This window comes from Phaenicophaeus curvirostris, chromosome 6, assembly GCF_032191515.1.
Source record: "Phaenicophaeus curvirostris isolate KB17595 chromosome 6, BPBGC_Pcur_1.0, whole genome shotgun sequence".
NCBI lineage: Eukaryota > Metazoa > Chordata > Aves > Cuculiformes > Cuculidae > Phaenicophaeus > Phaenicophaeus curvirostris.
Genome location: NC_091397.1, coordinates 26,833,760 through 26,846,342, shown reverse-complemented (window position 1 = coordinate 26,846,342; position 12,583 = coordinate 26,833,760). Strand labels below are relative to the sequence as shown.

Genomic DNA, 12,583 nt, shown 5'->3' with positions numbered 1-12,583 from the left:
AAGCAGATGAGCATCAGATCTTTGTTTAGGAGATACTGGGCCTGTTCTAGGAATATCTTCATTCCTCTGGAAAAACAGAGTCATTGCTACCAGGAAGAGACTGCCTTTTTCCTCCCTCTTGTTTGTGGGCAATACAGGTTATCTTCTTCATGCTGGTTCCCTTCTTTGAAGGAAGTCTGGGAGAAAGCAGAAATTATGTAAAGGTGATTTCCAGTGACATGTGGCCAGGTACCTTGAGCTGTGTCAGTAGGAAGCATCCTAGAGACATTCAGCAGAGGGACAGGACCTCACCCTGAATCCATTGGCTTTACTTCCTGTTGCTCTGAGTGCAGAGTTTTGCTCCTGGAAAACGCTGGCAGGCAAGATCCAAGCTGACTGTGGTGGAGCTTGAAGACGTAAATGAACAATGCTGTCCTGGGGGCACTGTGTGACGTTGCCTGGAGAAAATTCTCATAGGATATTAGGGCTTGAAGTTCTAAGTTTTAATAATTAGGGGTTAGCTGGGGTCAGTCTTTCTGTTTGTAAGTTAAATCCAACTTGTTCATTCACCACTGATTCCCTGGGACCACTGGGTGGTGTTTTTAAAGTTGAAACTACTGACTGTGTTGAGGGATGGGAAAAGGTTCACAGTATCACCTCTGTTCTCCCATGAATCCCAGAATATGAACAGCCCCCATGCTTTAGAATAAGCTGTCCTTGTGGATAACACCAGCTGCAGTGCTTTTGGGTCTATGCAGAATACCTGCCCCTTTCACCTCCTTGGGACCATTTTTACCTGTCTTTATCATTCATTCTCTTGGACCCTTCCTGACATCTTCCTTGCTTTCAGCCATCCCACCCTGCTCTTGCTTTTTCCTTCTTGCTTGGTTGAAAGTGGGTATTTTCACCCTGTCTGGGTTTCCCTGGATCAACAGAGCTGCTGTGCCTGGCTGGCATGGGCTGAACTGGAAGCCAGCTCCCAGGCCTCCTGGTAGGCTGGCTGGCTCCATCGAAGTGGTTCTCAGCTTACTCTGCAGTCAAGCAGGCACAAAGCTCTGCTGATTTCCTCGCCTCCAGGCGTCAGCTGTGCCTGAGAACTGGCTTCCAGCCCTGTCGTTTGCAGAGACAGACAGCAGCTTGGGGTTTGGGCTCCTGGTCTTTCTTCTGCTAAGCTCTGAAGGGAACAGAGCAGCTCCTGGCCCTGCCTGTGGGTAGGGAGCGTCTCCTGGGAACCAGTTCTGTGTGTCCACAGGAACTAGCAGGAGACAAGAACTTGCTTTTGGCTGGTGTTGCTGGAGAAGTCGTAGAGCAATTAGGAAGGTGTGTAGCAGTTGGGAACCTCTGGCCTTGAGCTTGTCTTCAGAAAATAACTTTGCTCTGTGTTTTTTGTCTGAGACAGACGGTCACCTGAATTGGGTGCCATCATGTGAGACAAGTACTTCCTCAGGTGTTGCTGTCCACATTAGTTAAAATACATGCAGTTGAGTTTCAGCAATGTATGGTCCTTATTACTCATTGTACAACGAATACAATAGTATTTCTTCACCAAAAATGCCATGTACTATTAAAAGGCCTGCCAAGCTCGTAATAAACTGTTGCCCTGTTATGAACTGAATTGAGCTACAAAACTCGCATTTAGATGTGATCGAACCAACTTGTGCTCCCCTCTCCTTGTAGCAGTGGTCTAGGGTTAAAGTATGCTTCGTGCTGAAAGCGGTAATGTTTGTGTTCCTACTTGCCATGTCCCCCACGCCCCTGCTCCTGTAAGGGCACTACAGAAAAGTGGCACTTGGAATACTGGTATTTTCGTAGCTGATTTGTATGAATGTGGAGAACTCTGGGGATAATACAAAAGCCTGGACTATAGTGATACAAAACTTTCATGGTTAGCAGCTTGAAAAGATTATGCTGAAAATTGGTTATCTTTAGTTATCTTTGTATAAATTGTCTTTTAATTTCAAACTTTTGTTGTTTGACTTTGAAACTTGAAATATCTAGTTGAGTCTCTTCTAATAAAATGCTCTGAGTATAAATCTTCACAAATAAAAGGGTTATTCAGAAACTGTATTTGTGAGGGTGTTCAAAACTTTATTATGATTTTGGTAAACAAAAAAATAAGCTTTGCTTTACAGTGTTACTAATTTATATGAATAGTATTGCTTTTCTGTTAGAAAATGTCATATTTGTTTTGCTTGTATAAATATATGCTTGTTTCTGTTGTTATTTCATTAATAATTACCATTCTTCTTTTCTGCCCAGAGGATGCTAAGCAAGTTTTTGGCCAGACCATGATTCATCAGCACATTCCGTTTAACTGGAATTCAGAATTTGTACAGCTGCATTTTGGAAAGGATAGAAAAAGACACCTAACATACGCGGAGTTCACCCAGTTTTTACTGGTGGGTCTAATACAATACTGTTTGTCAAGATTAATGAGAAGGGTGCAAGATGGAAGTATTTGCAAACTTGCCAAATACCACACCGTAGGGAAGTTGAACCAGGTGTAGGTTTTTACAGAGTACTGAACTTAAATAAAGTGTTGATAAACAGGATATACTTATGGTAAAACTGCTGATTCAGGCTAGCTGGGTTTTTTCCTTTTCTTTCATTTTTGGCACCTATATGCAGAAGATGGTCTTTGCTACACTGTTGTGTAGACCACGACATGAAATTAAAACCCTAGACCTCAAAGTCTGCAAGTCTCCTGAATATTTAAATCCATGAGAGTTAAATGTTAAATGACATTATTGAAGGTTTTGGACCCAGTTCCAGACTTGTATTAAGAAACACTTCTGTCTGTAAACAGCACGTTTACCAAACTTATATTTATTTAATTGCTGATATCCAATAAAGGTATTTTGCTGCAAGACCTTTCCACACACTTCTTTACTTTTGACCTTTCTTGAAGCGAAAGTGTCTCAGATAGGGAAATACTACTTAGCTTTGCTTGTAGTATGTAGAGAGTAAATTACTGTCTTTCTTTCAAAAGGAATTCTTGGCTATTCATTCTTGTAGGACTTTGTTACAGAAAGTAAAATATTTTGCTAATAGAAAAATAAGATTATTCTGAATTTCAGCAGTACCGTTAAAATAATCTTCAGCAGGAAAAGTGGTCCTTGAAGTGGTAAAACACCTGAGTTTCTTATTTGTATTCCTTCTGAACGCTTAATGCCTGTATTAGTATTTACACTAGAGAGTTTTAAAATGGGAACCTGCTTCAAGACTGCAAGGTTTCTTTTTTTCTTGTTTACACAAGTATGTTAGTTCACAGTAGGAGGTGGTATCATTTTGATGAGGAATAATTAAGATAATGCTATTGAGAAAAATGTTTCAAATTGACTTTGTAGAACAGAGCCTAATTAACTTTGTATGAAGAGGACGTCAGGTATTACATGATTAAATTGTACTCCCTTAGGTTATATATTGACTGTTGTGACTCATATGTAGCTAAGACATAGACTTGTTTTGTGATAGAATGGTGAACTATACCCTCTTTGAATAAAAAAGGAAATGTGTTACTTGATTAGGGGAAAATGCTTCTGGCCACATGGTCTAGTACCTCTTACCATACTACAGAATAAGCCTTGGATATGTATCCTGAGTTTGGTGGGTTAAAATCAGTCTTAATAGAGTACCAGTCCTGTTTGCCTCATGCATCTATTTGTTTAGAGATCTGAGGAAAACTTGAAAAAAAACCCAGAATGAGAAAAGGAGGAAGGTTAGAGCTGCAGACGTAAAAGAGCCTGTAACTTCATGGCTGAGTATTACGAAGATTTGAGTCCTTTCTTCATGTCTTTGGGTCTTTTGTGCTTTTTTTTTTTTGAATTGGGAGAAGCAAGAGATGAAGCAGGAGTTTTCTAAGCTTTCTCATCCTTTGGAGAGATGTTCTTTAGTTGTCTAAAAGGAATTTCCTTGGATGTGTTCATATTCTGGGGAGAATTGTATTTGAGTTTAGTGTGTCTTGCCCTTGCCTCATTTTTTTTTAACTAGCTGTATGCTAAATGAGTCTTAACTGGTTGTAGTGAAGAGTAGAAGGTTACGTTGGAACGTATTAGTGGTCCTCACAAGTCATACAGCCCTTTTGGTGATGACCATATAGCATAGAAAGAAGGAGAAAGAGCATAAGCATGGACAATAAGCATGGCGATTCTGGTTGTCCTCTAGAGACATGGAGTTGTATTCAGGAAGAGTTCAAAGGCTGCTAATAAAAGTGCTCTCCGCATTGGTGCAGGAAGGTGGGACTTCCAAATAGATTAACTGAATACTTTGCTGAAGTTGTCCACTGTCAGTACAGTCTGTTAGAATGCTCAGTCACTCACAGCAGTTTGTTTCATCTGTTTACCCACTTTCTAGAACTGTAAATTTTGGAACTTAATTTTCCTTGTGAGCCATGCCTTACAGCATTGTATTACAGAAGTCTGTACTGAAGTCTGGGCACAGAAGTTACTCTCAGCAGAAACTGGAGAGTTGATAGTCACAGGCATAGAAATCTTGCTTTAAGCTCTGTAATCTTTAGTATTCATTCTTTCCTTCTGACATTCTGCTTGTGCATGAGTCAGTGTTCTTGGTCTGATGTCTAGACCTTAGACCTTAGACAGCAGGAGGCCACAGTGGATACCAAATTACCATTCTACATTCCTCATGCTCTTCACATTGCACTTAACATGGACCAGATGGGTCTGTAAGGTGCTTCATGTACTGCTTTGTAAGTACAATGCAATTTGCAAATTTTAATGAAATAATCCAACTAGATTTAAATTCATTCATGTTAGGTCCTTTTATGCCACATAAAGTTCTTACGTATTGATATCTGTCACAGCATTTGGGCTGATCATCATATCTGGCAAAGCTGCAGGTACATTGAAAACAACATTAGTATATTTTATTCATACACAGGATGAGTCTCTTCTGACTTTAAATAAGAAGAGTTTATATGGTATTCTGATATTTATATCCTTCCAACACTTTTTCTTGTCTACAGTAACAGAGGTGCCCAAAAGTGTAGCCTCCAAACTATTTGGCTGTAATACAGTTAATAATTTATTTGCATCAACCCCAAGCTCAGGGTGTGTTGTTTTACCCTGCTTCTTATTTTGTCAGCTTAAAATTAACTCATATATCTCCACTATCTATCCATCACATCTATATCTGTTTGGATACACTCATGTTCTATCATCACTTAAATGGTGAGTCTGCTTCACGAAGAACAGCATTGGCCCCTTTCTCAGCGTGTAAAATCTGGTCTGCAGGATGAATTTTAACGTATGCTTATATGTGGGCCTGGAAAATTCATTTACACATAGTCTGGGAATTTATTTATGCCCAGCATATTAGTTAGTGAAGTAGTACTATTTATAATTGAACCCTGGGATCTGTTTCAGTGGAAAGGATTCTGCTGTATCCGATGACTTGTAGCTCCATTGAGATGGAACCAAAACATAAATTTCTGTCTAACTGGAAAGCAGTGAGGCTTTTAATAAGCTGTAAATGAAAGCTGAAGTAAAATCACTAGATAGGAAATAATTTCATGAAAATTTTGGTGCCAGCATGCCTGCCATGATGTGCAAATTAATTTTTCACGAAGTCTTAGCTACCTGGGGGGATTCTGGGCTTCCAGCATCAAGGGAGAAGCTTATTTTTTAGTTTATCTAAGTTCGCAGAAGGTCTAGTTAGGAGAAGGTCCTGTAGGATGTGTAATTTGTGTTGCAAAGCAATGAAGTTTGTATTTCTTTAAACCTTAATCTGCCTAGGTAAACGATATTGGAATGAAGTGGGTGAAAAGATAAAAATTATTGCAAGTCAGAGAGCATCTCTAAACAAAACAACTTTGCTTTATTGTTTTTCAACTTATTTTTCAGGTTGTATATTTTATATTGGTTGTATATACACCACATAGTTGATGTTACAAACGTCTCATAAAAATTTCCCTGATAAATTGCTTGTAGCTACTGAGCCTCATTTTGAAATGCACTTAGTCATGCTTTGAGATGCCTCAGCTTTCCCGTTTGGCGACTGAAGGAATAGATAGCCTTCTGAGTTAAAAAACTTGGAGTTTGTTACATTGTTATGAAATGCACAGTGATTAGAGAAGTAACATCTGTCTGGTTTTTTTTGTAAGACCTTATAAGTGAAGTTCTTGAGACCAGGTATGCTACCATATAATGGTCTGCATGTTCTCATGTGCTGTGTTACTGCCGCTGTTGTGGTTTGGAAATGTCACGTGGCTGAAGGGCCTTATGGTTTTTTTCCTGCTCAGTGCACCTGTGAATTAATTGCATAGCACAGCTCAAAATAGCCACGACTTAGAAAGACACTGCCTTTCTGAGAAGGTGGAATGAGTCTTTTCTATCTGCAGTATGCTTAAACCATTTCATTTCTGAACTACGGATGATGTGCAGATAGGAAGTTCCAGAAGACTAACATCATCCTATTCAGAGTTTTGTCTTGCTGTCTGTCTACAGCTAAGTGACTCTTTCCTAGCTGACAAGAGCAAATGGCAGCACTGAGTCCTTGACCATATGTTTAACTAAGTGGGATAATTCTTCTCTCTAGTGGGTTCCACATGCACTGAAAAGACTGAAAGTAGTCACATAACAAAGGATAGGATGGGATGTTTTGGCTTGTCCTCCACTATAGTACTAACATTTTTGCAATTAGCTAGGTGACTACAAGAAATATGCACTTAACCTGCCTGTCTGGAATGCAAGCCCTGCTTTGCTTCTGTGGCTCAGATGTCATTCTCAGCTAAGGTCCCACTGGCTGGTATACATATGTCCAAACTCATAGATGCAAGCAAATTGGACTTGCAAGTGTTCTCCAGGTTTTTTACTACATTTTAGTGCTGTGTTCAGCCAGCACAACACTGCCAGCAATTTCAGTGGCTTAAGCAAATTGAACGAGAGTAGGAGAAGAAAACACTCACAGTTTTCCATGCAATCCTTCTGCTAAATTAAAGGTGTTTTTTTCTTTGGTGACGCTATCACTTAATGAGAAACATTTTTTGTTTATTTGTTCATATGCTTCCACCTGTCTGGTGTAGGGATACAGCAGTTATACTTAACTCCTCTTCAGAGCTCTCTGCCTCCAAGTAGTTGTCTGCCTCAGGGTGACAAGGGTTGGGGTTTTTTTTTTCATGTTCCTGTGCTCCTCCCATCTTAAACTGCCCCAAACTCCTTGCTTCCAAATTTCTATTGAAATTATAGTCACAACTAGAGTGAAGCAAGAGCTTACATGACTGCATCCAGCAAGTGTATTACTGCTGAACTGTAACACCTTCACATAGGTGGCTGTAATGTAAAGGAAACATGACAGAACTGAAATTGTAACACTTCAAATTATAACCCCAACAAGTATCTCTCATTAAAAGCAGAAATTTCTGAATACTTCTGTGGGTGAAACTCAGTGTTGAAGCACTGATCAGTCCTTTCCCCTCTACTTTCCTTCATCTGCCTAATATATTGGGAGGTTTTCATCGTACTTTTCAGTTCAGGTGTTTTAATTATAAATTAGGACTAAAATTTGAGATGTCAGGAGGCTGGAAGGAAAAGACAAGCATGGTTTGAATGGCAGCATGCATCGATGGCTGTAGTGGTAGGTTAATGAGCAGAAGGAGGGATGGGGGCTGCAGGCCTCTGGCAGGTCTGATCCAATGTCAGCTGAATTTGCCTTTCACCCTTCACTCTCTAGTCCCTTGAATGCTGCTGTGAGGTAAATATCAGTTTAGAGAAGATCATATTCACTGTTAATACATTGTGCTGGTGATTCTTGACTAGCTGAGTCTTGGCTTAAAACGTCTTTTAAGGCATATTTGCAAATATTTGTAAATATAATGAAATAATAGGATGGTGTCGTGGTCCATTGCAAGACTTGTTTAGTATTGCTGGCATACTTTTGCCCTGATTCCATTTCAGAGTACCTGTTTATGAATATGTATTCAGACTAAGCACTGTATTTCCACTGAAGAAGCTTTTATAAGCCTTGACATTTAAAGACAGGACATGGCAATGATTTGTTCTCCTCCATTCAGCAAAGAATACAGATTGGGAAGTCTTAACTATATCACCAAAGGTATTTCTGGTTTTTGCAAAGCTATGGAGCTGAACAAAAAGTTCATACATATTATCAAGTTAGTATCTGTGCAGGATTGTTCCTCTTAAATGAAAAATATAAAAATAAGAAAATAGTCTTAACAGTAATTTATAAAGAAAGAGTGAAGGGTGTCTTAGGAAAACAGAGTTTTGAGAGATGAAATGCATTTTTTCTCCCCTCTTCTCTCAGGAATACATTTGAATCACAAAATGAGATTATCAGGTGGTTGCATCAGATAATGCTTGTGATTGATCTCTGCCTCTTACTACTACTGAAATATTGAGAGCGGGTCTTTAATCAGTCACGATACAAGGAGTTCTACATTCAACTGCTGGTGTCTTTTGTATACAAATAACTTTTATGTTTTAAGTGATTCTTCTTGAAGGAATGCTTTCAAGATTAGTGGGTGTCTGTGTGGAAATCTCTGATGATTATATTGTCCTCATTCAAGAAGCAGCATATGCTTTTGCAGGAAGGATTGTGACCTGCCGTGACACATGCAATAAACTGGATAATGCACATCATGGAACGCTTTAATGTTCATGAGAAGGATATTACCTGCACTGGTGTGTTGATACGTGCCCTCCATTTTTCAGTTAAATGAATTGCATGACCTTATGATGTCCAGACAGCAGAGAAATCATGATGATTGTCCTAGATATTGAGCTCAATGTTAGAGACCATACATGCCACTGATAGAATAGACTGGAAGTTACATATACAATATCCTGTTAAAAATAGATTCAATGTAATTGTGTTTTGTTATGTAAGCAATATCTTGTAGGATTGCATTTTATAAAATCAAACTGTTAAGGTGATGATTTTGAACCTAACTTTTTTTTCCCCTATATGTTTTCAGGAGATACAGTTAGAACATGCAAAACAAGCTTTTGTGCAACGTGACAATGCTCAGTCTGGAAGAGTCACAGCTATGGACTTCAGGGATATTATGGTCACTATCCGGCCACACATGCTGACACCATTTGTAGAAGAATGTCTAGTAGCTGTGAGTAGCTCTGATATCCCCACTGAGAAAGACCTGGGATGTAGACATAGGATTTCTTTTTTGTGAACCACGATATGTGGCACATAATCCAGCTTATGGATGCATGTTTTTAAGTTTGATAGTTATTATCTACACATATGAAAGTTAACCCATATTGTAGAATATGTATCCTCAATGTTCTGGTCCCCTGAGACAAAAGACAAAGCAGGTAATGGCCTACAAACACAGAGTTTGCCAGACTATTTCTGATCATTTCATCTTAGCAGACTGTCAAATATGCCAAAAAGCTATTGGATCCCACTTAGGAATTCATCCACAAAGAACTTGTTTTGTACTGTCAATTCTAACCTCCTGAGTGTCATTTGCAAGCACAGTGTATGAACTGGAATATCACCCAAGGACATTTTCTACATATTAACTGATAGTAGTTACTCTTAAGTGTATACTTTTTTTAGCTGGAAATACATAAACCAAATTAAATATTACAACTGTGCAATTTCACTGAAGGGAAAAAAAAAAAAAAAGAGATACATTCATTTTTGACCACTGTTTCCAGTCTTGTGAGCTTGTAGCTGCTCTTCCCTGGCTGTATCCAGGTTTAAAGAAATCTGTTCTGCTCTGCCTTGCAAGGCAGAATTCGAAAGAGATGTGTGAAGTGATGAGAATTGCACACTCTGGGAAGAATACTGGAAGAAAGAAGCATTGAGCAAAAGGCACAGCCAGAAGGCTCAGGGACTGACAGTAATTTCTAATACTTCCTTCCTCAGTTCTCTCTCCAGTCTCGTTATCAGCTTTCCTGGGTCATATACTCTCTCATGAAACATAAGATAAGATTTTTGATTCTCCCTCAAAGTCAATTACGTTTTGGCAAGCTCATGCATTGTTTTCAGAGATTTGCTAGATCACCAGACATATACTCTAAATAGGGAATTGATCCAGTAATTCTTCTGTGTGCAGACCCAACAGCACTTTAAAATAAAGGTTAAGGCTCAGTTCTCATTTGAGAATGAATAACTACTTGAACCTTATTGTTCCCATTTTGTTTGACTACTTGACATAAGCCCGAGAGCTTGCTGCTGGTTTTCTGTGACTTGAAATGCCTGGGAATTTAAATGTTTTAGTTGACCTTTCTCAGAATATGTTTTGATTTTGTTGAAATTTTCTGTATGGTAATATACTTTACATGTAGAAGTAGATTTCCTCATTACTAGAAATAAGCCATCTTATGAAACATTTCCAACTGAAGCAGTACTGAAACTTGAACTTTGTAAATTACTACTGGTTATGTTGTTATAATCCTGCATATGTATTTGTTTAGATTTGTAGGGTGGGGAGAGTTTTACATTCTGGTCATGATTAGTTTCAGTAACATAAGAATCTTTCATAGTTTTCTTTATTTTGCTGGGGTTTTTTTTTGTTTGTTTGTTTGTTTTTTTAAAAAAGCAACCCTATGCTACTGTCGCTCTTGTAAAATAACGTTGTTTGAAACCTTTTATTTCGAGATTTTTCTTAATCTTGTAACAGTCTCTCTTCTTTTATTCTCTCTGCTTTAGGCTGCTGGAGGTACCACTTCCCATCAGGTCAGCTTTTCCTATTTTAATGGATTTAATTCTCTCCTTAACAACATGGAGCTCATTAGAAAGATCTACAGCACTCTGGCTGGAAATAGAAAAGATGTGGAAGTCACTAAGGGTTGGTAGAAATGTTTGCAGTCTGGAAGTTTTCTTGGGTGTTTGATTGGTGTGGGTGGAGGGAAAAAAACTCATCTGTATTCTTTTAAATCAATGGGAAGGAGAGAAAGTCTGCCTCATTAGCATTCCTTGGTACACCATTGAGTTTTGTACACTCCTGTTGGATTTTACCCTCTAGGTTTTGCATTTTGTTTCAATCAGTAAACTGCTGGTGGGGGCAGGATGAGGAAGGTATGTAAAGATATTTAAAAGTTTAAAAAACTTCCTAGGACTCCTGCCAAATTGGCAGCCTATTAAAGTGACCTTCCAGGGTAGTTGAAGAATTCCATAAACTTGTATTGGCAGCACAGTAAGCTGATCTACAACCTGGAACAAGATGTTATCTGCTATATCTAACCACTTTTATAGAGAATTCCCTGTGCAATGCTGAAGTTTCATTAATGTGGCCTACTGGGTCTATGCATGAAAAGTTCTACATCTTTTGACTCCCAGTTTTTTTTTTCTGTTTGCTTTTTTTTTTTTTCCCCTCTGACCCACAGCTCATTGATACCGTATGTCAAATATCCTAAATCCTGTTGATATTGCTAAGCTTCAAAACCAGGGAGTTGTACTTACTTGCATGAAGGATACACCATTTGAAACATAAATTTATGTAGTGGCAGGAACACTTCTTTGGTGGGTCACTTTTATTCCCCTTCTCCCTCCCTCACCAGTGTCTTCTACTTAATACTAAAATGTAAAGTAACTCTGGGGTGCTCTGGATTATTTGTTCTGGTTTGATTAGTTTTTCTTTTCTGTATTTTTATTCTGTTGCAGAGGAGTTTGTTCTGGCAGCTCAGAAATTCGGTCAGGTTACACCCATGGAAGTTGACATCTTGTTTCAGTTAGCAGATCTGTATGAGCCACGGGGGTAAGTCAGAGAATTATCTAAGAGAGAATTATCTTCTCTTTCCTTTCCTCCTCTCCTTCTTGGAAGGAGTGGGAGGTATTGTTGAGGAAGAGGAGAGTGTAGCATAGTGGTCACATGCAAGTATCTTCTTGTGATCTGAAAACCCATCTCTGAACTACCACTAAGATGAATTAATTTTCTCAGGCGCATGACATTAGCTGATATTGAAAGAATTGCTCCTCTGGAAGAGGGAACGTTGCCCTACAACCTGGCTGAGGCTCAGAGGCAGGTAAGAACAGAAGCTAGTGTGATGCTGTTATCTGTTTCCAGTGCCAGGTAAACAGATAGCCAACCTTCTTCTGGGTTGCCAGCTAAGTTGCTTTTCTGTTATGTTCTGTAATATCTGTGAGGAATACCTTCTTGTTAGAATTTATTTTTAACTGTGTCATGTCCTCTCAGTGTCTTCTCTGTGGCCCTTTCTCTTCGGCTACCTTTTGATAGGTTAAATGTAATTTACTTTGGAAAGATAAAATACGTGACTGTCATCCAGCCATTCAGTAAACATTAGGTGTATACTTAATTGAGATGTTTGTTTTGTGATTTTGTTGCTCTGTGTTCTTTGTAATGTGGAAAGAAGACTAGCCTGTTTCAAATATGGATGGTAAATTCAGCATCTAGCCTATCAAATGACAGCCCTCGTTATGAACACATATGGATGTTCCTGGCTTCAGCATATTCTCTGGTTTGCCTTATGCTCTGCTGAATATCAAAATAGGAAAGATTATTTTTATTCTACCATCACATCTTCAGTAAAAGCATTAATATTCTCTACATTTCCAAGAACTAAAGGATATTCATAGAATCAAAGAATGGTTTGAGTTGGAAGAGACCTTAAAGATCATCTAGTTCCAAGCCCCCTGCCATGGGCAG

The 12,583-nt window shown here is 38.8% G+C and overlaps 1 protein-coding gene across 3 annotated transcripts in view; it reads left to right on the top strand.

Moving 5' to 3' along the window:
* Positions 1–12,583, top strand: part of SLC25A13 (solute carrier family 25 member 13) — a 102,768-nt gene that overhangs the window by 45,927 nt on the left and 44,258 nt on the right. For all 3 annotated transcript variants that reach the window (XM_069859678.1, XM_069859679.1, XM_069859677.1), the window contains exons 5-9: positions 2,239–2,378; positions 8,927–9,073; positions 10,627–10,765; positions 11,581–11,674; positions 11,858–11,942. In XM_069859678.1, coding sequence (XP_069715779.1) covers positions 2,239–2,378; positions 8,927–9,073; positions 10,627–10,765; positions 11,581–11,674; positions 11,858–11,942 — 605 coding nt within the window. The remainder of the gene's footprint in view (positions 1–2,238; positions 2,379–8,926; positions 9,074–10,626; positions 10,766–11,580; positions 11,675–11,857; positions 11,943–12,583) is intronic.